Source organism: Primulina eburnea, unplaced genomic scaffold (assembly GCF_022965805.1).
Source record: "Primulina eburnea isolate SZY01 unplaced genomic scaffold, ASM2296580v1 ctg507_ERROPOS390280, whole genome shotgun sequence".
In the NCBI taxonomy this organism is placed as follows: Eukaryota; Viridiplantae; Streptophyta; class Magnoliopsida; order Lamiales; family Gesneriaceae; genus Primulina; species Primulina eburnea.
This window is the reverse complement of record NW_027331309.1, coordinates 7,719-31,818: the sequence shown is the minus strand read 5'-3', so window position 1 is coordinate 31,818 and position 24,100 is coordinate 7,719. Positions and strand designations below refer to the sequence as shown.

General features: G+C 34.9%; 2 protein-coding genes across 4 annotated transcripts; both read right to left on the bottom strand.

Moving 5' to 3' along the window:
• Positions 1–430: 430 nt before the first annotated feature.
• Positions 431–13,475, bottom strand: LOC140821306 (uncharacterized). 2 transcript variants are annotated; one of them, XM_073181766.1, is made up of 24 exons: positions 13,002–13,475; positions 12,792–12,901; positions 11,836–12,001; positions 11,280–11,380; positions 11,092–11,164; positions 10,827–10,962; positions 10,299–10,459; positions 9,765–9,889; positions 9,584–9,683; positions 8,942–9,038; positions 8,221–8,272; positions 7,717–7,818; positions 7,484–7,630; positions 7,231–7,393; positions 6,915–7,145; positions 6,683–6,837; positions 5,929–6,057; positions 5,692–5,809; positions 5,370–5,565; positions 5,075–5,186; positions 4,847–5,001; positions 2,731–4,144; positions 1,660–1,854; positions 431–1,136 (listed from the first exon to the last, which is right to left on the bottom strand). In XM_073181766.1, exons 1-24 carry the CDS (start codon positions 13,132–13,134, stop codon positions 666–668), a joined length of 4,842 nt encoding a protein of 1,613 aa, XP_073037867.1. In that variant the 5' UTR covers positions 13,135–13,475; the 3' UTR covers positions 431–665. The 2 variants fall into 2 exon arrangements, with proteins under 2 accessions (XP_073037867.1, XP_073037869.1); XM_073181768.1 differs by lacking the exons at positions 11,280–11,380; positions 11,836–12,001; positions 12,792–12,901; positions 13,002–13,475 and having other exon boundaries at positions 10,827–10,946; positions 11,092–11,158.
• Positions 13,476–14,201: 726 nt separating this feature from the next.
• Positions 14,202–18,590, bottom strand: LOC140821284 (CDPK-related kinase 5-like). Of its 2 annotated transcripts, XM_073181726.1 has the most exons (11): positions 17,767–18,588; positions 16,884–17,014; positions 16,701–16,742; positions 16,331–16,439; positions 16,064–16,142; positions 15,686–15,982; positions 15,498–15,610; positions 15,244–15,351; positions 15,104–15,166; positions 14,847–15,014; positions 14,202–14,753 (listed from the first exon to the last, which is right to left on the bottom strand). In XM_073181726.1, exons 1-11 carry the CDS (start codon positions 18,355–18,357, stop codon positions 14,613–14,615), a joined length of 1,842 nt encoding a protein of 613 aa, XP_073037827.1. In that variant the 5' UTR covers positions 18,358–18,588; the 3' UTR covers positions 14,202–14,612. The 2 variants fall into 2 exon arrangements, with proteins under 2 accessions (XP_073037827.1, XP_073037826.1); XM_073181725.1 differs by having other exon boundaries at positions 15,686–16,142; positions 17,767–18,590.
• Between the last annotated feature and the right edge of the window lie 5,510 nt (positions 18,591–24,100).

Sequence of the window (24,100 nt, the reverse complement as noted above, 5' to 3'; positions counted from 1 at the left end):
CATTAATCACAGTCGTGTTGAAACATAGACTATCGGATACATAATTTGACTATTATCTTAAAGATATAATCTTATTAATTGTTTTATTCTCATCACTAATAATTAAGACAAATGAACGGGAGAATTTTGTTAGTGTTACGATTACCATTTTTTCATTCTTTGAAGCAAACTAGCATATACACGCACTAAATTCTATACCATTTTCGCCGGGAAAAAATAATTTAATCTTGCACGAAAAACCCTTTTCATAAATAATATTGACCATATCAAAAGAACTTTTTATTACAAAAGTCAACAAATAAAATGGAAAAAGAAGAATGGAACTATATCAAAATAACACCTTTTTTTTCTCGCAATGTTAGAACTGGGGAACTGGACAATGGACTCAATATGTGGATATGCAAGTCTATAACCTTTACAAGGGGGTCCATTAATTGTATCGAACTCACCAAAGGCAGTAACTGTAAACTGTTCTAACAATATCATCCCGAAAATAAGTACAGCACAGTTACATAGAAACAAAACCTTCTGTTCAGTGAATGAGATCAATGGACCATATACACACAAAAAGATAAAAATCATAAAATACAAGAGATGCCACGAAATGAATATTTCGATCTTGTACCAGGTGTTGGTAAGGATAATAAGTGTATTGCTAGTTAACCTCAGCCAAATGGTGAAGGAACAGGTCCGGAAATTGCATCTGATCTTTTTATGCTTCCCATTCCACAGATAATGCAGCCGGGACTCGACAGAGCTGAGAATTTGGCACCACAGAGATCACAAACATCATATCCAATAGTAGATAGACGGCTCAGTGTGGCAGCACAGAATTGAGATGGATCTTCCAATGGATCTATGGACTTATTGGACAAGCCTCTCTGAATACATATGTCGATTAGGCTTCTCAACTCATCTTGCTTTCCTGGAGGTGCTTTTGATAAGAGTAATTCGAGCATTTGCTTAGAATAGGCATAGTTCTGCACATCCATGTTCCTTTTTATGGCAGTTCGAATGCAATTTATTCTGTGCTTTGCAAGAAGAGGTAATGAGCCCAGATGACGCGACAATCTTGCCATCTCATCTTTTGCACTGATTGCACTGGGACCTTGAACTTTCTGCAGTCGGTTGATCTCCTGAAGTATCATAGAATAGTTAAAATTGGCGTTCACATGAAAACACATGAACGGATGAGCAGGTTCTTAATACAAGTAGATGAGAATAATTTGCATGGTTTTTGAAGTAGACGGATCACTTGGATTTAATGCAAAACCTCAGGAAACAAAATGACAATCATTCTACTCTGTGACTCTGTTGAACCCAAAAGGAAAGCTACAGCTTTGTTTGTAGTACCAAATGACAGGACAAACCCATGAAGTGTTAACTTGCAACAATTATTTCGCACAAAATTTTGCTTTGACATTACTTTAATGAGTCAATTGGTCATGTCATACATAAGTCATGTCTATGTGTGAGAGGAGAAAAGGTTTAGTGAAACTTCCGAGGGAGACATGATAAAGGAACAAAGCTTCATTCATTATACTTCGTTTAAAGTATTCAACATAATTGCTCTTTGCACGATGGAATTAAAATGAAGAAAAAAATTGATATAAAACGAGTGAATCTCAATCTCTCTCAAGGTAAATAGAACCATAATACCTGAAGAAGGGTGACAGCAATCTTGTATTGGGCACAAATAGTAGCTTGTGCCTTAATGTCATCTCCACGAGATTGATCTTTGGCCAGAGCAAGGAAAGCCTCATCAAAGCAGGATAACGCATCTGAAAGTTGATTCTGCTCCAGATGCACAAGTCCAATCTTGAAACAGACTGCAGCAGCAGCACCACGGGGGACCTAGATGAAAAAGAAACCAGAACATAACTAAGGAGTTTTGATGTGCCCAAAACAAAGTTCTGGCATCTAAAATATTAGAAACCCAAAACATATAAATAAATGAATTTCCCAGTTCAACAATATATCGGAGCTTCCACATACTTTAACTACAGATTTTATGGTATCCATTCACTGGAATATTATTAAGCTGAGGGTGGAGTGAGGATGCCACATGGTAAACAGGCCACAAGGACAATAAGTTAAAACATTTTTTATTTTCATTTGTTGAACTGTGTCCATTCAATAAACCATTTGTCTTAAGGAGTCAAGTCTTTATGAAAGGGTGACTGGAGGTCTTTCCTGTAGTTAAGATACTCTCCACAAACATAAGATGTTGCAGAGACCAGTCTCATTTTAAACAACACCTCCTCAAGGACATTCAACCAACCGAAATTCATGAAACACGGTGATGGGGGGCGAAGAGAAGAGAAGATAAGAGAAGAGAAGAAGAAGAGCAGGTATCAACACCACCCTTGCACATAAATATAATACAACAATATTGATGATACTCAATTGCGAGATAAATCACAGATGGCCAAGTTTTTAAATTAACGGAAAAGAGATATTTACATGCATAAACCACGTGCAAACCTCCTAAAACAACTTGTACATGCACAATTAAGGGCTTATTCATGCACACCAGCTACAATCTTTATGTTCAAGATATTAAATAACTTTTTTTTGGCAAAACTTAGGAAAAATAAAGAAAGAAAGAGTTGCATAAAAAAGATAGGACGGCATGACAATAGCTTATGGTTCTAGAGATTTATTTATTTATTTATAGGAATGATGCTTATGGTTCTAGAGAATTAACTTTAAAATAAAACAAATACTTACTTGTCCAGGTCGCACAGCCTTCGGAGGAGAAGCTGATCTTTCAGCAGGTTTTGCAGATGTTTTGGACCCAAGAGCTTCAAGCGAACTGAGATCAAGGGGCTGCGTAGAGACTGGAGCTTGTGACATCAGAGTTGGTGGCTGTGATGGTGCAGCAGGTTGAGGCACAGAATGTGTAGGAATACCTCCATCTGGAAGCCCAATAGACTCACGTGAAACTGGTTGTTGAGTGACTTGAGGGGGTAGTCCACCACCAGGTAGACCAATATCCATGGCAACTGCACTACCCTGGGTAGCAGGGACCTTGTTGCTTTCATTACCTTGGGGATTTTGATCAAATCTTGAAAGGAATCTCCCGGCAGGAGGCAGTGATGCTGCAACCTGAAGGGATGATATTGTGTTCTGGAAAAAGTCCTCTGGTATTGGCCCAGCTGTAAGTCCAACACCAGGACCCACGGAAGTAGGCTGTAACGCAGGTGTTGGTTGGACGAATGCATCGGTGCCAAACATATCAGCTGGAAAAGAAGTACGAGCTGCAGCAGTTCCACTGGCTGTAGGAGCTGGTTGAGGTACAACAAGCCCAAGATCTGGTGATGAACTAGTTAATGATTTGGTCCTACTAACTGGGATACCCAACTGCTTCGTGGCTTCTTTAATTTTGCTAACATCTACTTTAGTAGACTCAACTGGTTTGTCTCGGATTCTAATATGTAGCCTTTTGGTTTTTGAAGTTCCATCCTCATCACTGCTGCTACCATCAGCAGCAGAACCATATAGCGACTTTTTGAATTCTTCTTCAGCTTTTGCCTGTGCATCTAAAGCACCGGAACCTGCAGGCTTCTGAGAGAGAGTTTCTAGTCCCATCAAGGAAGCACCTTCAGGCGCCCCCTTGGATTTGTTAGATGTGGGGGAAGCAAGCGATTGCTGATGCCCATTTGTCTTGATTCCTCCGGTTTTGAAAGCTTTCACCAAGCTATCTTCTCTCACTTCCACAACATTCCCTCTTCCTTTGATCAAACCTAGATAAACACCAATATGGTCTGTAACAATGGATGGGATGGTACCATCGTCAGTTTTCATGTAAGGCATGACCTCAGCAGCCAGTTCCCACTGAGGTATGTCCTTCAAGTTCGTGGCTGTTTTAATTTCCCAGTTTCCCCCACCCCATTCGGATCCTTTAGGAACCATACTTTCAGCAGCAAAGTTTGCAAAGATGCCTTGGGTCCACCCAGTCGAGCGAACTCTCAAAATCCTCTCACAGTATCTCCTCAACTCTGAATTAGTGCCCTCTTCTTCCAACTTTTGGGCTAGACGCCGCATTGCACTAGGGTTAAGGTGGCATATAAATATGTCAAGCATACTTTCAAAGTCTGCTATAACTTCAAAAGTTTCTTTTGCACTGTCATACTGGCCATATCTGTAATCAAACAAGCCATTGACAACATCATAGAGCGAGAAGAGGTTGAAACATAAAAATGAAGATGAATAAAAGCCAGACAGCTAAGCTTGTGCGGCATCCAAATAATAGCAAGATTAAAACTATCATATTAAAAGAATATGATTCCTGGGTCAAAATAAATATGATGCATAATAATAGTTTCTGGAATACGACTTTTACAAATACAGGATTTTCTGGTTTTTGTTGTTTTAAAACACTTGATCCCGGAAATATCATAAAATATATTACAAAAAATCTGAAGAATATGACTTGTGACACAAATCTTGCAAGTTTAACCAGATAAATCAGTCAACAAGAATGACTATATGTCACCACCCACCAGAAAACATTAGTACTTGAAAAAATGCAAACATTGAAATGTAATTATCAATAACAGTTCAAAATAAAGAGCAGAAAATGTTGTAATAAAAATGAAGGTCTAGAAAATTCAGAACAATAGACAAAAACTACAAAATCATATGATTTTTTTTCATTTAGCTAACTCGACAAAAAAACACTTTTCAAGCGCTTGTCGGTATCAAAGATATAAAGAAAATTATTTACGCAAAGTATATGCATGCAGTTAGGTAAGAGAGGACTAAAAAGATGAGCTTCAATTCAGTGTTCTCAAATTGATAGCCGTATGGTTTTCAAAGGCTGCTAAAGCACATAGCAACACACCTTATGCATGCATAACCCAACTGGCGGAACCGATGGAACAAATGTGAGGTAGGGGGACATCTAGGATAATCTCTTGACCGCAAGAACTCGTCTTTCAATGCAGACAAAGCAGTAGAAAAGCGAAGTGCTTTGATTGCATATTCTCCTCTCAACACCTTAGTGTAGAAGCAGAAAGTTAGTTAAGCATACAATTTAAGTTCTCCGATGCAAAAGAAGTTTAAAAAATACCTGAGTGAATTGTGGGCCTGATTGTGACAGCGATACTGCAAGATCACCACATACTGGAGAGCCTCTGGCAAGAACATCAAGTGATCGGGGTGTAATGCGCAAGCTATCGAATCTTCATTAATCAATCACAAAATCTGTCAGTCAATAAAATTTCCACAAGTGTGGAATATTGAACTTTTGCAAGCGAAAGATGCGAAAAATAAGAAGTATGCTGAATAGTGAATACATTGTTTCACATCTTAGCGCCATAAGTCCTTATAGTGCCAAGGAATGTCTATAAGCCAAGAAAAACAACCTTGATGTTATTTGATATAGGACTTCTGACAGATCAAGTTTCTGCTCAAAATGTTGTTGCATTGTAGAAAATCCAATCAGAAGTGGTTCAAGTAGCCCAACAAGACAACTTTTGATCTCATATTTCTTCTTTTGCCTAACATTTACATCAGTAGGGCTTGCAAGCAGAAGGCGGTCATTCAAAGCTCCAACCAGAACTGTACATAAGTACATAGTAAAGAGTCAGAAATAGAGTGAAAGACTCAAACTGGCATTCAAATGCAAAACAATACACAGACAGAGGCAGCTAAGGACACCTGTTTGGGAAAAGCATCAGATCTTACCTGCATTAGGCATACTGGTTGAGAGTATGGTCCTCACTTTTCCATCCCAACCAAGCACATTAATAGAAGTTAAAGTAGAGAATAGAAGTGCGGGTCCAAGCCATAGGAGGGATCTAAAGTAATCACAAGTCAAGGGCCCACAAGGGTATAAAAACATCATTAATATAAGAAAAGCTACAGGGTATAAATAGAGAAGGTAGAGAGTGAGAGACAAAGAGAGTGAAGAGACAAGGATATTGAAGGAACTCCTTTATCAAATTTTGCAGAACTGCTAGCCAAAATGTCCAAATCTGCTGTAACAATAAGCACTCGTTCTGTGGTCAATATACCTGCCACAAAGCCCCTGAGTGTCTCTTGCCATTGTACCTAACATGAGAAGCTTTCATCTTTTATCAACACTATTTACATGTGGTCAATAGAATGAAGAGAATATATAATAAACATATTCAAACTTTGGAAAGCTGGAACGGTGTTTAGAAAAGAAACAATAGCACATGTAACCGTCAAAATTGCATGCTGAGCTAATAGAAAATCACTAAGATGGAAATATCAGTTTTATAAAATTGTATACCTAGAGAAAGGAGAGAAAAAGAGGACGAAACAGAAATTCTATTAGTGAGGATGTTTTAAAGTCAAAAAGCTTAAACTCCAGAGCTGCCAGCAGTTGCTCCTCAGATTTGTAATCACAACAGGGGGAGGGGGGAAAAAAAAGATAACCCCTGCACTTCACACAGAGTCAATTAATTGACAGCAACCATTTGCAAGTTCTTACAATTTTCGCACTGAAAATTCATCAGCAAGTCATCCGGTTAGAAGGAGGTTTAATTAGAACAATCCTGCTTCTACATGTTTCTGACGCAGAACTGAAGCAGTAGCTCAAGGAACATGTGAAACAGGTCTGCTAACGTTATGCAACCTTAAAGAAGATGAGACCAGCCACAAAATTATAGATTCGCTTTCTGTAGCTTAAGAGTACTATTCGAATGACTACCTGAAGTACAGTTTCATTTGCCTTCAATTTAATGAATTTTCTCCCATCAGCTTTCGTTGAGATGTAATGTCCATCAGCATCAGAAAGGCGGTATCCTTGGATGAGTTTAACCAAGCCAATCTGGTCCCCTTGAGAACAAAACACCAAAGTTGATTCTACAAAAGCAGGTCTGGATCAAATTCTATTCAATCTGTTCAAGCACGTAGATAAATAACAACAGCCCATTAAGCACCTAGAGGAGTAGAAAAGATACGATCAACATCACTTTCGAACAAATATGACATAGGACCCTTAATAGAAGCAACTTCATTGTCCATGGCATCATTTTTATCAACTGATCCATTCTTCTCAATGGACTCTGGTGAAGCAGCTCCCGGTAACATATACAATGAAAGTCCAGTTTTATCTTCATCAAGAATAGCAAACTGATTTTCGTTACGACCAATGAATGCTGCATCTACACCTGAAATATTTGCAAAAACAGTGAAGCATATATATATTGCACAATATAAAGGCACAAGAATGGCAAGCAAAACCCAGGAAAATACCTTTGACATTGGAAGCTTTACTATTCGCCAACTGGGAATCAGTGTTTTCCCAATACAACACAACTTCGTTTCCAGCACCACTGAACTCATAGACAACAAGAAACATGTGTTGCTTTTTACTGTATGCCACATATTTTGGATGGAATTCTACATTTCCAGGGATCTGAAAATTACAAGAAGGTTTAGGCCTATATCCTCAATGGCTTGGTCACAATTTGATGAACAAATTAAGACTAAACTGATGGAATTTTACCGAATTATAAAGCTTTTTATATATATTTTCCACACCAGAAGTGAGATTATAAGCCACAAGGTTTGGTCCTTCGATATAAAAAGCCCTGATGGGATAATGAAGAACCCGGTTCTCTTTATTGAAGAAATTCAGCTCCAGATGAAAAGGCTGCCAGATTAACTTATCAGAGATGGCCCAGTCTGCATTATAATATCTAATATAAGTTTAGTCTGCTATACTGGATGGCTAATTACCTGGAAAATAGGGAAGTCTCTTAAATGATATTTAGTATCCAATACAGTGATCAGAGGTAATCTAGATATTGGAGAACTTTTTGCATTGCCTTCCATGAAATGCTGCAACAACCAGAAAAGGTTGATAGTTGAACAATATTTACTTTTACGAGTACAGAAAATTTCTCATTGTTAACTGCTTGTGTTTTTATTATACAGATTACAGGCGAACAATTTTCAAACTATGAGATCCAATGTCAGGGATCACGAATCGTCCCTTGACCTTTAACTAAACTATAATCTGAACAAGGGACCTTTAACTAACTACCATCTGAACATCAAGCATGAATATTTCTCATACACATGTATGTTGAGGTACCAAACATCACCAAACACAAACTTATTTCATTACGAATAAAAGTCCAAAACGTAAAATTTAAAATCTATGAAGATTAAATACTCCCACATCTAAACATCAATCAAAACTGGCCAACAAGTATATCATGAGACAGCATATTTACGTACGCTGTAAAGAAAAGCCTTCCTTGCTATGTCCGAGATTGTTAAGTGGCTTTGGCTGATGAAAATGTCAAATAAGGGTTAATAATGAATGTCAAAATAAAATATTCTGCGATCCAAGTCCATGCATCAGGATGATATTTGACAAAACATTGACAAAATTCAGTCTATAATTCAGTAAATTTTACTTCTTGAAATACTCTACCAAGATGGTATAGCCACATAATTGATAATGTTATATTTTAAAAATTTCCTCAACTATATTCACAATATAGCAGGAATATGATGCGCAAATGATCAAAAGCTAGAAACTCAATCCTTTATATACTAATTAATTAAAATGGGTAAACAGACTTGATAAGGCTAGTGTGGGCACTGCATGTCATCCCTATCATCCAATCAAAGCAACCATTAGCTAACTGTCGGGGAAGAGACATAATAGGTTGATAACTAAGCCAATAAATCATCTTGCAGTCAGGGTAGAAGAAAACAGAGGAAAATATTGGGAATAGATACAGGAAAAAGAATGTAAAAGTAAACCAACCAATTACAATAGCTGGGTAGAGAAATTACAGAAAATTTTTAAAAATCACAGGGAGGGATATCTACGTAAAACAGAAGTTTTTTCAAGTTAGAGCTAATCTTTTGTGACAGACATATTCAGTATTGACGCTGATTCAATGACTGGAGATTGTATTGAGGGGCCACGTCAAATTTCCGGACTCACCCTTTCATATGATGCTCTTGCAGCTGGGCTTGCAATTGATGATCAGCTAATATACCAGATGAACCAAGGGAAGCAAGTTTTTCCTTCAACACGGATGCTGTTTTACATGTCAAAGACATCAAAATAGGAATCTTTTTACCATTCAAAATTTAATACAACTTTCACAATTGAAATAAATAAAATAGTATTTAAAATCTCTGAATAGGAATTTTCAGGCTTCACTCCTTTAGACCTCAAATCAGCATTTCAGGCTTCACTTGGTACTTGATGATTTTATAATACCCGTAAGAACCTTTAGAACTAAAATCGGTAATAATTCAAGAAAAATAATGCTTTTGTGTCCACGCATTTCCCAAGCTAAATGCTACCACACAATAAATCTAGCTCAGTTGAAAGTTAAAGATAAAAACCAAAAAGATCTTATATATTTTCACTATTTTCTTTGGTGAACAAACTGCTAGGTACAATAGCCCGGTAGTTGACTCTCTCAAGAACAATAGGTTCATAAATAAAAATCAAATTCATTATTCAGAGAGGTATCCAAATAACAAGAAATATCTGACCATGTCATGCTAGCCAAAATATATTATCGGCACCCCATCTGACACAAAACAAGTAAAGAATCTATTATCAAGCAATCACCTGATGATCCCCTTGCACTTTGCAGAACAGCAAAGAGTTGTTTCCGGCCTTCTCTAGTATAAGCAGCTCTGTTTTTCTTATTATCTCCACCAGCCATGCTCTATTGAGAAGCATACAACATATTTATGATAGTTAAATAATCTGAATGTGACCCACATCTAAATAGTACGATGATGCTTACAGAAAAAAGAACTGCTGCTAAATTCAATTTTGGGTGTACATCCAAAGCCCTAATTCTTGGGAGAGGATAAACGGCTTCTCCCCCTTGCTGGGAAAGAATACGAGGAATATCCATGGATTCAATAGCTGCATGATAAGATTAAGCTGACTAAATGAGATTATTTGTGCATGCTTAGGTAGCAAATAATTGAAGGGATAGAATACTTGCTAAGAGAAGGTGGAAACGGATATATTAAATTTTTTAATAATCCAGTAAACTAGTTGACTAAGATTACACATAGAACCATCAAACTTCCATGGACAAGAAAATCTCCCGTGTTACATATAATCATGCAAATATTTTAGAAGACAAACCAAATTTAGATTATAAACTGAAAGGACACATAAGAATTACGTTAAAACAACATGTGCAAGGTCAAAAGGTAGTTTAAAGAAAGGACAAATACCTCCCAAACCTCAAGTCACTTCAGATACAGAACACTGGACTAGAGCGACTGAAAAAAATCGTCGCGAATAAGTAACGTGCTCAACTAACCTGCAGGCTCGAAAAAGTTTACTTGAGTTGGAGGTCTATTAGGATTCACAGCTACACGAGTTTTCCACACTTGAACACTTCCATCTTTGGACAAAGTGACAAGCAACCTCAACATTGGGAGCCAAGCAACCGAGGTGATTGGTTGTGAACCGACTTGTGTACTGTATTCCAACCAAAGAGCCGTTTAAGACAACACGATGCACTAAAAAACCAAAAAAATAAAGGCTGCAACATAAATTTTGAATAATTTTCCTAAACTTGAACAAACAGTATAAGTAAACAAAATTAATTAAGGAAGTGGAACAAGGAAACACTGCAGAATTTGCCACCAAGTAGGACAATGTTCGACATAATTGATGGGATTAGTTATAGGCAGTAAATGTATGGCAAGGGTTTATAAGGCATTCAATTCATCAATAATAACCAATTATACTAGCTTTTATCTAAGTTAAACAACTTGTGAAAAAGTCACGGATGATATAATCATGTGTAAAGAAAAGGGTAGTGTAAACACACATGTTAGCTTACATTCCAATCATCATAGGCCTCTCGGTGGATACATCCCATGCCAGAAGTGTACCTCGTCTGTCACCGACAAAAATCCATTCCAATGTCGGATGAAATGCAAATGCTCCAGCACCCTGTAGCCTGATGGTATTATCAACTGCAAAGGAGTCAATATATTATTAAGTTCGAATCTGAAAGAAAATCAATTATTTTGAGAAGTTAAATTATCATCTGCTTCAATGTGAAAAAAGGAAATATGAATATAGAAGTATTGTTCAACTCTTACGTTGTAGGGTGTAATGAACAGCGTATGTATGGATATTGTAAGCTCGAATCAAACCGTCTTGATAAGCCACGTACTGGTACATGCGCAGAAAAGAATAAGCTCCATAAATTCTGGGAACTATATCATAGGTACCAGAACTAACAAAGCAATTTTATACGTCTAAATATCATCTTAAATAAAAATCTTACCAAAGCTGGAAGGCGAGGATGACAAGCAAGATTAACAATGGGCTTCTTCAAATCGGTCTTTATTTTTGTCGGGGCCTTCCCACCTTCCACAGTTCCAACAACTAGGCAATAATAATGATAATAATAAATTCAATCAAGGGGCCTAACAGACTTCGAAATACTTGACATAGTAAATGTAATTAAAAGATATGCAGAGCTGCATAATACTTGAATTTTTATTAGGGCTAGACCAAATTAGAGGTAACAGAGAGAGAAAGATGTATACAACAATAATTATTAGATCCTTGTTTATTAATATGAATAAAGGTTATCAATCATGCCACCAACTGCATCCCACAGTAACTAAAAACTATCACTGTCATATTTGCCATTATATCTTCAAGCACTGTCAAACAGCCTTAGTTTGTAAAAGAAAGCTAACCAACTCCATCCCACCCTCCTCCTTCCGAATGATTTAATAGAAGTAAACACTCCAGGTTCATATATAAAAAATAGATTGGCTTAACCTTACCCCCCCACCCCAAACATGGATGCCAAAAGAATAGATTGGCTTAACCTGTTACACTCAACTTCTTATGGAATCCAAAAAACACTACGGGTTGAAGAGGAGTCAAGGCAAGATGGACTTCAGTGTCAGGGGTAATCTGTTCTGTCCTCTTTTCAGGCGAATGCAACACACAAGTTTGCTCACTGTCAAAATCACAGGATCGAATTGTACAATCCTGAATATAAAGAAAATAAGTGTCATCCAAGAGCAAAGGGAATAATTCATGACATGAATTGAGATATAAAGCAGTAAGTCAAAAAGAAGAGATAAAGAATAAAAATAAAATGAACATTGAGACACGGACACGTAAAAAAAATGGACGATTCTAAAGGAATATAATTAAAGCTCTTTTATCAAACATAAATATATAGTGAAAAAAATGTTAATCTATAATCTACTTTATGTATGTGGATGCTTCAAAAAGCACATCTGGCGAGTTTCAGTATAAACAAGACTCTGGTATGACTGACTTTGAGCAACAAAAAAATATTGGAAAAAGAATAAACCTTTTTTAACCATTGAGTCAATGACACAAAAATCAAAACTAGTGGTAGTCTAATATTCATGATTTTGGAAAAGAACCCCCAACGACAATAATTGCTATTGCTAATTTCAACAAGGAAATAATTTCAGTCGCTAAATTATAATAATAGTATCCCTTTTCATATACCGAGCTTAATCAGGCCAACAAATTTGGTATGTGTTTATCGTATTCATATGCGGAGTATTCAATTTAAGAAAGAATGAAGGTCCAGTGTGAATCATTGGTCCTTTTAATCCCCTCTCTTTCATACAAATCCGATGTACTGTGAGTGATCAATGACAGTCTTCTATGTCTCACCCGAACACAGGCATTTGAAGTAATACCAGTACTTTCTCACTTCATTCGACATATTAACTAAAGGTCATAATTACTGGAGTGTGGACAATTACGCTTATTGTGGAGTATAAGATTGAGCACTAACCTCAAGTATAGCAATCAGAGAATGCCCACCAATGGGATTATATTCCATGCGTACAACAGGCGAATCAATGTCCACAGATGCAATTTTGCTTCCGGTATATGCATCAAACTCTATACACACATTCACATTAAAAAAAATTATTTACAAACTCCGTGCCTTTTCTTTTCTAAGAAAATAACTGAAACTTGGACAAGAGAATCACGAGTATACCAACTATACAAGTTCCTATGGCGGCGGATACAATTGCCTGAGTCGGGTGAAATGCAGCGGCGTGAGGTTGTAAAGGCTTGGAGCTCCGATCCGCATGTCGGAGATCCAAATGTTGAACCGTCGCCCACTCCATATCAAGATATATATTATAGATTCTAACTCCGCGTAGTCAGCAGCTATCGATTCGAATGAAACATGTACACCGAACTACGAAATCATTCCAGGCACAATCAGATCATTGAAGAAAGCAAATTCAGAAAAACTGACCCCGAGATCTCGGATCAATCGGAGGAAAATTGAAGTTCTTTGGATGATTTGATCGGATTTTGAAGGTTTCAGTTAAGGCAACACGATTTTCTCTGAACATTCAAAAGAAAAATAAGAAAGCAAGGTTGAATCAGAAGGAAAATTTTAGAAATGAAACGGAGCAGCAGAGTTGTGGAAATTTCTGAAAGAACCCAGATATTTGTAAAATTTGCAATTACACTAACTGGCAACAATTGGGTCTTATTTAGAAACTAAAGTTTGGGCTTTAGAGATGTCCAGGCCTATTATTGAGAACCAATTCACAAGAAAAATTCTTGTATGGTCAATTAGGTGATCTACTCCGATGCATTTGGTTGCGAGTAGAGAAAATTATTAGCAAGATTATGTGCATTCCAATATTTATCAGGTTTTGTGTTAATTTTAGCCTATATTATTTATTATCGGATTAATAGAAAATAACTAACTAATAAGATTTGATTCGGGTTAACTCGTTATATTTTTGGCAAAAACTTGTGTGAGACAGTCTTACGGATCGTATTTGTGATACAGATCTCTTATTTGGGTCACCCGTGAAAAATATTACTTTTTATGCTGAGAGTATTAATTTTTATTGTGAATATGAGTAGGATTAACCCGTCTCACATATTATGATCCGTGAGAGACTCACTCTATATTCTTTTCACATAAAATCAACTGGTTATTAAAAGATAAAGATTCCCATTTATATGACAAAAAAAAGTATTTTTTAAATAATAATAATATGATATTCGTTCTTTTTGTTTGCCGATCTTTAGAACTACAAATTTAAAATAATGGAAAATTTGAAGGAAAAAAATTATTCATGTCTCGTTTATTTTTGTCTAATTCAGTGATTTATGGCAGATAGTCAGGAATTCGTAGGTAAATCTAAAATTATTAAAATAAAAGGTGTAATTGGCGCAGAAAATTTGAAACGCGGAAAACAAATTATACATAACCAGGTATGACGATTGACGGACGTTCCTTAACCATCTGAAAATGGTCCCACCTAGCAATCAGACACATCAACTATCATTTTACAAGGGTTGCATACGTACATATCGGCTCGAATTCGGACCTTGTTAGATTGCAGCAATGCCACGCACTAGCTTGGATCCTCGACACAGACGAGGCCACACGAAGTCACAAACACATCATTAGGAAAACACGAGCACGATGCATTTTGCAACGTATGTGAGGTCAAATGGTTCATTAAGACAGTGTGGAGAAGAATTCGGACAAGCCATTTCTGTGTTTTCACGAAGTCCATCAGGCACGCCAAGGAAATGTTACGAGTAGTCAAGGTTTGCACAGAATCCACAGGAGTCAATGAACTTTGGCAAGAGACCGGCTGGAAACACCATGCAACAGCTTGATGAATCCGAGGAAACTGAGCTTTCCATCTGTGTGTCTAATCCAGTCATGGAGAACGGCATGAACAGGTACACATGGGTTGAGGCCAAGTTCCTGAGAAACAGAAAGAATAATAGAAGGATATTAGTAAAAATTTTATGGACTTTGCAAGTTTTGATACAAGAGCTAGTGGAATCTTCCATTTACCGAAGCCAATTCTTCGATCATGATGGTTCTGTTCCCTTCCTTTTCAAAAAGTTCGTAGGCACAACGAGCGTGTTGTTCCCATCTATCTAAAGCCTCTAACTGATAGACACTTAATGCAGCGGCACAGAATTCCACAAAATCCATTCTTCTGTATTGAAGGGCGTTGAGCTGTTGAAACAGGAAACGGACAGTTCAGAAAAGGGGAGTACATGGAAGTTTGATGAATAAGAGAGTAAAATAAGTGGTCGGAAGCATACAGAAGCAAGAAAGTCATAGATGCGTGATTCATTCATAGCATCAGTCGAGTATTTCTTCAAGGCCTGGGCAAGTAAAAAGACTGAGACACAATTTTGATTCAAAACAGAGAAATCATGAGAACGATGAACAGAAAACCAACGGCTTTAATATTGTCCAGACTTATGGTGCCATTCTTGTTAGGTTCCAACATGGCAAATTGCTCCTTCAGATAGAATAGTTCATCAACTGTAAGAGTTTTTGATAAAGCCTGCACGTTCCAGTGAAAGAAAAAGAATTAAATAAATCATAATAGCTTGACGGCCCAGAAACAAAAAAAAAAATTGGCACTAGAATCCTCTAATAAATATGTTAAGGACTTCTCTATTTCTTAACAAATTTGGCATGCAAACATACCCTCAAAGCAGCTTTCCGGAGGGGAGATGACCGCATATATGCTTTCATGAGTTTGAATATCGATATATCCAGCAGGACTTTTATGTCATTAGTATTTCTGATCCAAGGATGACCTGAAGTCCATATTTCATAAGCGTTGTTCAATATCAAAATCATTTTTCTTGAGTTTATCAGCGTAAGAAACTCACACATGGCCTGAGCTGCAGTCATTCTTTTCCTTGGATCTTTATTTAACAGACGTTTAACAAAGTCTTTTGCCTCTGAAGAAAGAGTAGGCCAAGGTTGTTCATCATAAGTCGGTTCAGCTTTTACAACAGCTCGAAAGATGCCAGACTCAGTTCTAGCCCAAAATGGGCGGCTTCCACACAATAATATGTAAGCTATCACACCAATACTCCAGACATCAGCCTCAGTACTGTATGATCTATGTAGGACTTCCGGTGCCACATAATATGCACTGCCAACAATATCATTAAGCCGCTCATCTGCAAAGAAACTGATAACTACGGCAACCTGGACCATCAAAAATGTTTGAAATAAAGAAAACATAATAAAATAGAACGAACCTGGTTTAACAAAATCTGATAATCCGAAATCTATTGCCTTCAATAGAGAGTTTTCATCCTTGGATGTGAACAAGAAATTCTGATTCGGTAACAAGCTAATGTTAGGCCAGACAATAAAGAATAGTTGCAAATCCAACAGACGAAGAGTACATAACTCTTCAGGAAAATAATAGCGATTCGATGAATATAAACAAACTATAAAAGGGAAAATCAGTATCAGCAAACTGTCTGCCATCATCACACGACATAATAGCCTAAAACTCATACCTCAGGTTTAAGATCCCGGTGTACAACCCCTTGGAGATGGCAGAAAGAAACAACATTCAGTATTTGCATCATCACAGTCTTAGCATCATCTTCTGAATACTTGCCACCCCTGTGAAAAGAAACAAGTTATTTTGCCATCAACAGAGCACATAAATCTGTTATATATTATTCAATTCCTTGATTAAAAAAAATAGCCTTCTCTAGTCTATGCTGCATGGAGGAGACTCAGGAGAGTACTATTCATAGGGCATACACACATTATATGTAAAAAGCAGGATGTGTTATTCATCCAACGGTCTATCCTACAGCAGTAATGTTTCTACTTGTGTAACACAGACAGAACCAAGTATATCAAAAACCAAAGAAAAACCTGGAAAGTATTCTATCCAGAAGCTCGCCTCCCTCACATAACCTGGGAATATAAATGAAAATGTGAGGAACTACCTCAAGGAGATCATTCAGAAATATTAGCAGATCATAATATGTCACGGCCAAGAAGATTGAGCAAAGAGAAGAAGTGAGCCAAAGCTAAAAGTAAGCAATCAAAGCTTACTCCATCACTACGTAGACATTTTCATGGTCTTCATAAGCATCATAAAATTGTATCAGATTGCTCTGTCCAGTCAAAGCTCTCAATATTTTCACCTCCTTTCTTACATCTTCTATAGCTATTGCAGTGGTCATCTGGAGATACAATTAAAACCACACAAAGAAGAAAATCAAGATAATATCTAAAAGATTAAACTTAACTGATTAAGCTAATATGGCCTTTAAACATATGAAGATACAAGCCATCTCAAGTACCAAATTCTGAAGTTAAAATAAAGTACAGCCCATCCAACCATGACTATTTTTTTCTCAACAAATCTCAATCCATAATGTAATAATTTCGATAAAAAGATGACAAGTACCGCTAAAGGGAATATTGATACATGTTCATAAATAGTCCAATCTACAGTTTAAACTATAAATACCATCTAGAGCACCGTAACAGATACAAAACTTCTCCATGAACCATTTTTTCCCAATTCAAGGTTTTACACAACTAAGCCCTCCTCCATTAATTAAAAAAAATACAAGGTTCCAGTGACTTTGATTTTCATATGTTTCCTATATCAGAATTAGATGCTCAAACCACCTTTAGGGAAGCCGCTTCTTCAACCTCAGCTAGCTCCCACATTATTTCATATAAATAGCCCCATCTAACGCAAATTATTTCTACATAAGTTCCAGTACAGCAAAGAAAACAGCTGTTAGATATAAAAATCCACAAAAATCAAATGAGACGAAGACCATACAAAATCAATCTTTTGCCTGTAGATCAGATCTGCCTAAACCCAATTTCCCATAAACTGAACAAATCCAAGCAGTATCAAACATTTGATCACCACTAAAATGGCCAAAAAACTACTGGAAAAACAAGAAAAAAAATGTACCTTTGCTTTCGGTATGACCTTTACAGCAACCTCCTGCCCTTTAAGCTCCCCCTTCTTGAACTTAGCCCTGCAAGTGTATCCAAAATGCCCTCTCCCCACCTCCTCTCCCAGATCATATTTATTGTAAAAATTCTTCGAAAACCCAAAGCTCTTATCTAATCCCGCCGCATCCGACACCTCTTTCCCTTCAGGTATAGCTGCCTCGTTCGGCTTGACAGACCCGTGCCGCCGCGCCAGCAACGCCCTGATGTGCTTCGCCGGGGACGGCGGCGGGAACGGCCTCTTCAAAAACCTCAACGGTGTACCGCTCGAAGGAGCTGGAGATCTCGCCGGAGACTTCTTCGAGAACAAGTAATGCGCCGGGCTCGGGCTGTAGAACCGGAAAAAAGGTGACTTCTTACCTGCACCTGGGTTCTCCACATTTTTCCCACTCTCCTCAAAATTCCCCGAAGTTGATGCATCTTCTCCATTACTCTTGGCCGGGATCGAATTACCCGTTTCCCCAACTGGGATCTTTTCGGGCTTGATGTCATCAGAGGATTGGAAATTGGGCTCCGGAGACTGCTTGGTTTTCGAGACACAAATCCCCATTCCTACTTCCTAGCTCCCACAACACAAAAAATTGCAGCCACCCGAGCTAAAAATCAGGGTTTTTACACATAACCCAAATCTTCAAAATCCCGAAAACATCAACCTAAACCGCACGTAATCCGAAAAATCTTGCAGCAACTTGCGAATGCGAATTCGAGGGAGGCGAGAGGGAGATCTATGCAGGAAGCTGATAAAAAGTAAACGACGATGTTTGCTTTTGTTATTTCAAAGAAAAAAATATTAAAAAGCAGTTATTACAAAAAAAAATGAATTTATAAATTGTAATCAATTCAGAATTTTGATTATTTTAATGATTTATTTAAATGATAGATTTTTATGGATTTGATAAATTTTTATTGACTTTTATGGAATCTTACAGATTTATAAACAGATTTATGTGGATTTATGTATATTTTTTTGCAAGATTTTTATAGACTTTTGTAGATTTTTTTTATAGAATTTTATAAATTTTGTAATTAACTATAACATGTGATTTTTTATTAATTTCTTTGAACCAATAATTAATTGATATATATAACATATTCAATTTGAAATTATTTTTAATATTTATATTAATAAATAAATTTACTTATTTAAAAGTTAAATCGTTTAATCCTTACATGTATATATATGTGGGTTTATATGCATGTTTGTAAATTTTTTAAAATACATCAATTGATTAACATCTAATCTTATTTTTAAATTGATAATATAAATGTAAAAATAATATTATTTATTATTGTGTGAATATAATTTTGTATAAAAATATCATAGCTTACATATTAATTAAAAATACGAAAATGAATTTAAAAAATCATTGTTGTTACGAAACTATTCAATTATTAAGAATTAAACAACATTTTTTTGATCATCTTTTATTATTATTATTGAATATTACATTAATTTGTATAAATCATAAATTAAAAATCACAAAATCAATTCTATAATTCAAAATTTCCCCGTGTTATTAAAATAAAAAATTATTAAATGAACAATCAATCAAAAAATGAAAATTTTGAAAAACAAAGATGAAAATATATATAGAGATACACTTTGAAAATTTGAGAGAGTAATAGAAATAGATGAGAGGATAGAAGATATGAAGATATGTGATGTGAAGTGACAGAGAGAGAGTTAGAAGTTTTAAAAATCCATTCAAATATTTGGGGTGAACCAAATACAATTTTTTACAATTTGTAGTTGTACCTAAGGTTTTAATGTTTGTATGTCAATGAATTCCATGGAGTTATTAAAAGTCCATGGAAAATTTGAATACCTGTAGACTTTTATAGAGTTTATAAAAGTCAATGTTGAATATCACTTGACTTTTTAAAACTCCATGAAAGTCTATTTTGAATACCACAAGACTTCTATAGAGTATGTAAAAGTCTTGATTGAATACCTCTAAATTTTTAAAATCTACAAAAGTCATTAAAAGTCAATAAATTTCTCACGTTGAATACACCCCTTAAAGAATTAATTCTTGTTAAAAGAAAAGGTCAGAAAAATAATAATTATATTATTGAAGAAGATGATGGATGTAAAGGGAGGAGGCAAAAACTTGTGTGAGACGGTCTCACGGGTCGTATCTGTGAGACGGATCTCTTATTTGGGTCACCCATGCAAAAGTATTACTTTTTATGCTAAAAGTATTATTTTTTATTGTGAATATGGGTAGGGTTGACCCGTCTCACGGATTATGATCCGTGAGACGGTCTCACATAAGACCTACTCAAGGGAGGAAGAGGTGGGTGGTCCAGGTCATACAGTTTATTAAACTCCACGTGGCACAATCTGGAAGGGTTGATTTAATTGCCAATTATTTAATGAAAATTAATTTCCGAAAAATAATTATTCGGATGCGTGGTTGTTGAGTTTCTTGATTATTAATATTAATGTTGCCCGTTTGCGATAATATTTTATATTTCATAAGTTTTCCACGGCCAAAATACTTTAAATCAAGATCCAATTTTTGACTTGAATTTTTTCCCTTACTCTTGGTGTTACTATGTTTTTTTTTTCTCTTAAGAGAAGTTTAGAAGCATGAGTTTGAATTCACGTAAAAACGATCACCAATCACTTTAATACACCGATAGTTCATAATTTTCAATATAATGGTGATCACATCGTTTGATAACCAATCTTAATTAAATATCATGTAGCTCTAATCACCCGTCAATATATTTTGAACAATAGAATTTGTTTCGTTGACATATAACAATATAAAATAAAATCACAGAGAATACAATAACATTTGAAACTTCAGTTTAGAAAATTCCAGAAAACCAATATATTAAGTAACACACACACATGTATATATATATATATATAGTTACACATGCATATAATAAACGTATATATATGTATAGATGTAGTATGTATATATACATGTAAAGGAACAGAGTTTTGTCTGATGCATATGGGCAAGACAGAAGGGAAGTGAGAAGAGACAAATGTTTTGTCTTGGCCTTGAGCCGCAAGGGAATCCTCAGATAAAATTCAAAGTGAGAGCTAGCATTGCTTTTTCCTCAAAGAAAATATCAGAAAGAAACCAAAACTGCCCCATACACGTACCTAGAGCCTAGAAGGATTCACTTTTTTTCCACTTTATCTTCCCATTGGTCAATTCCAATATTTCAAACTATTTGGTGGGATTTTGTTTTGCTCTTTTAGATTTGAATTTGATTAATCTAGGGAACAAAAACGTATTATTTTATCATATTAGGGTGTGTGTTGATTAAGATGCTTGATTAGGTCTTGATGGATACATAAAGATCCACATGGAACAACATAATCCAAAAAAAAAAAAAAAAGGTTGAAATATACAATGGTATGGAAAAATCGTGGTTTACTTTTATAAGCTCCAACTATGCAACCTTTTTTTTATTTTTAATTTTAAATATTTTTATTGTTTCTAATATGTCAAATATTCGATTCTCATTACTTATAGAAAGTAAATATTACTATTTGACCTCATATAAATTGTTATTTAAAATTTTTTAGATCATATCACGAGTTCCAGTTTTGTCCGACAATTATATTAATTGTTTTTATTTCATATTTAAAAAAAGAAGAAGGAACTTAGAGTTTTTCTTAGGGGAAGTTGGTGAAAAATCACCAATCAAAACATTTCTTTAGATTCATTTCTTACCCACAAAATTGTGGTACTATAATTTCCCGTTTTTCTTATCATGTAGTCTCATTAGAATCTTTTTCATGAAATTATCACTCCACAACACTGTCAACACATATATATAGTAGAACAAGTTAATTATAAATTCAATGTTGAGTAAATAATTTTTTAATTTTTTTTATTTAAATGTTGTATTTTTTTATACATATGTGAATGAAGTATACAATGAATGTGGATCCCTTCTTGCCGCAGAAGCAACGTCCAACGCATCGGGCTGCGTCATTTAATAGAACTATTCAATCAAGAATCTCAATCATACATCAATCCCTTCTTGATATGGACTTTTGGTCATATTTTGCTTATAGAATTTTATTTCAAGTGGATTAGGTATTTTTCAAAGCATAGATTAAATATATATCTGAAGTTAAAAAAGAAAATGATGTCACTTCTATTTACTTGGAAAGTGGGAGACCTTACGAATTCTTTGATGGCACATTTTTTTAAAATTAACGAATTTGAAAAACTAATAATCTTGCTCACTCTAGTATATGATATAAAAAGTAATGTTCAGGATAATAAAAGTTGTAGACGATGATAATTTTTAAAAGATAAATATTAGTTCTTTTTCCGTTTATGAACAATCAAACATTTTTTTTTCCTTCCTTGTATACAAAAATTAAGGTGACAATAAAAATGATTTTGTTTCAAGTTTTAAATCCTTTTGATTCGAGCTGGTGTAGTCATTCTGTCACAATACAATGACATAATGAAAACAATAATTTGTCAATCATCGAACGATATGATATAACAAAGATAAAAAATTTTGATTAAGTACCCTAACTTGTAACCACCATTTTGGTTATATGTGCCTAAAAATGTGCTATTTCCCATTTTTCTTTTCTTTTTTATATGTTCTAATGAAGTAATCATGTACCATTTGAGATATATATATATATATATATATATATATATATATATATATATATATATATATATATATATATATATATATATATATATATATATATATATATATGCCAAGATGACAATGACATTTTTTCTAGAAGGAGTAGATCATGTAACTCATATAATTGTCATGCGGCGTGCTTGTTCTGTGATAGATTATGATCTACCCAATATTTTAAATCCGAACAATCAAAATTGCTTCCAACTTGTATATCCCAAAGCATATCCATTGCGGTTTACAGGAAAACAATGTCAACTGAAAAGTGGTAAAAAAAAATTAAAATAATGGAGGCGATTTAACAACTTCGAAGTTTAATTTCAACTTGGTATATTTATTACTCTTAAGCATAGTTTGGTACATATGATAGGATAAGCATGCGATATATAATATAAGGATAAGCTAAGGATAAATAAGATGTAGGATATTATATTTAATGTTTGGTACGATTTTAATAAGAGTGATTAAATTTATATATTATATTATAATGACAAAATTAACCTTATCATAATAAATTTTATAATTTCAAAGTTGTTACTTGAGTTCATATTTTTTATTTGTTCATACGCTGATAGTGCTTGCATGATTTATTTATTTTTACCTAATTTTATATATTATATAATATGATAATTGAGCCCTTGATTTTGTGAGTCAAGTCAAATATCAAATTTTAATGTTAATCGGGTGATACTAATAATTTTATTAAGATTTATAAAATTATTTATATAATTATCTCGAATTCATTTATATAATTATCATATTATATAATATATAAAAATAAATAAAATATTTATTTGATTTTAATTTCTACCTACTAGCATAGATTTATAAAAATCATTTATAAATTAAAGGTAATTAAGTCATTTGTAGTGTATTTTATCCTTAAATAAAAATTATCACACTTAATAGAAGGGATATTTTATCTTTCTAAAAAATTATTTATCAAGGGCCCATGATATTATCATGAGCTTTTTAAAAATGTACCAAACATGGGATAAGGAGGATTATTCATCAAGCTCCGCACTGAACCTTGTCTCAACTGAAGAGTAAGATATTAAGTGAATAAAATAGAAGAGATGAAGTTCATCACTTATCCTACCATATCCACGACTAAGTGACTAACGCAATTCCATATTGACGTCAAACTATTTCATCTCTATTTTTCCTTTGCGTAGAGCCTTCTAGCTCTCAAGATTAGATCAACCTTCAAAACTAGGGTTCAAAAAAGCTTATTTCTTTTCTTTTTAGTTTTTGCAATAACACCCATTCTGGTACAAGTTGGAAGACTTTCTGTGTGCCCCTTTGTCCCAATATCCTTGACATAAGTTCAACCTATCCTTGTCTTGAGCCACTTGATCTTTCGAAATGAAGCCTAGACAAATCGAAGGGGATCTCCCAATTTCAATTAATGGAGAAAAGGGGTTCAGATACGTTTTTTTTAAATCAATGATAACAATTGATTTCATCGTGATGAATAACATCTTATGATAATAAGAGCACAATTACGATATATATTTTAACCAGGTTATTTTTTTTTCTTCTATACTGTGATTTCGTCTAAAAGCCCAAAAAAAATCATCCATTTAACTTGCCACTACTCTCCACACAATAGATTCATTGCACACTTTTCTTTCCATATTGATTCG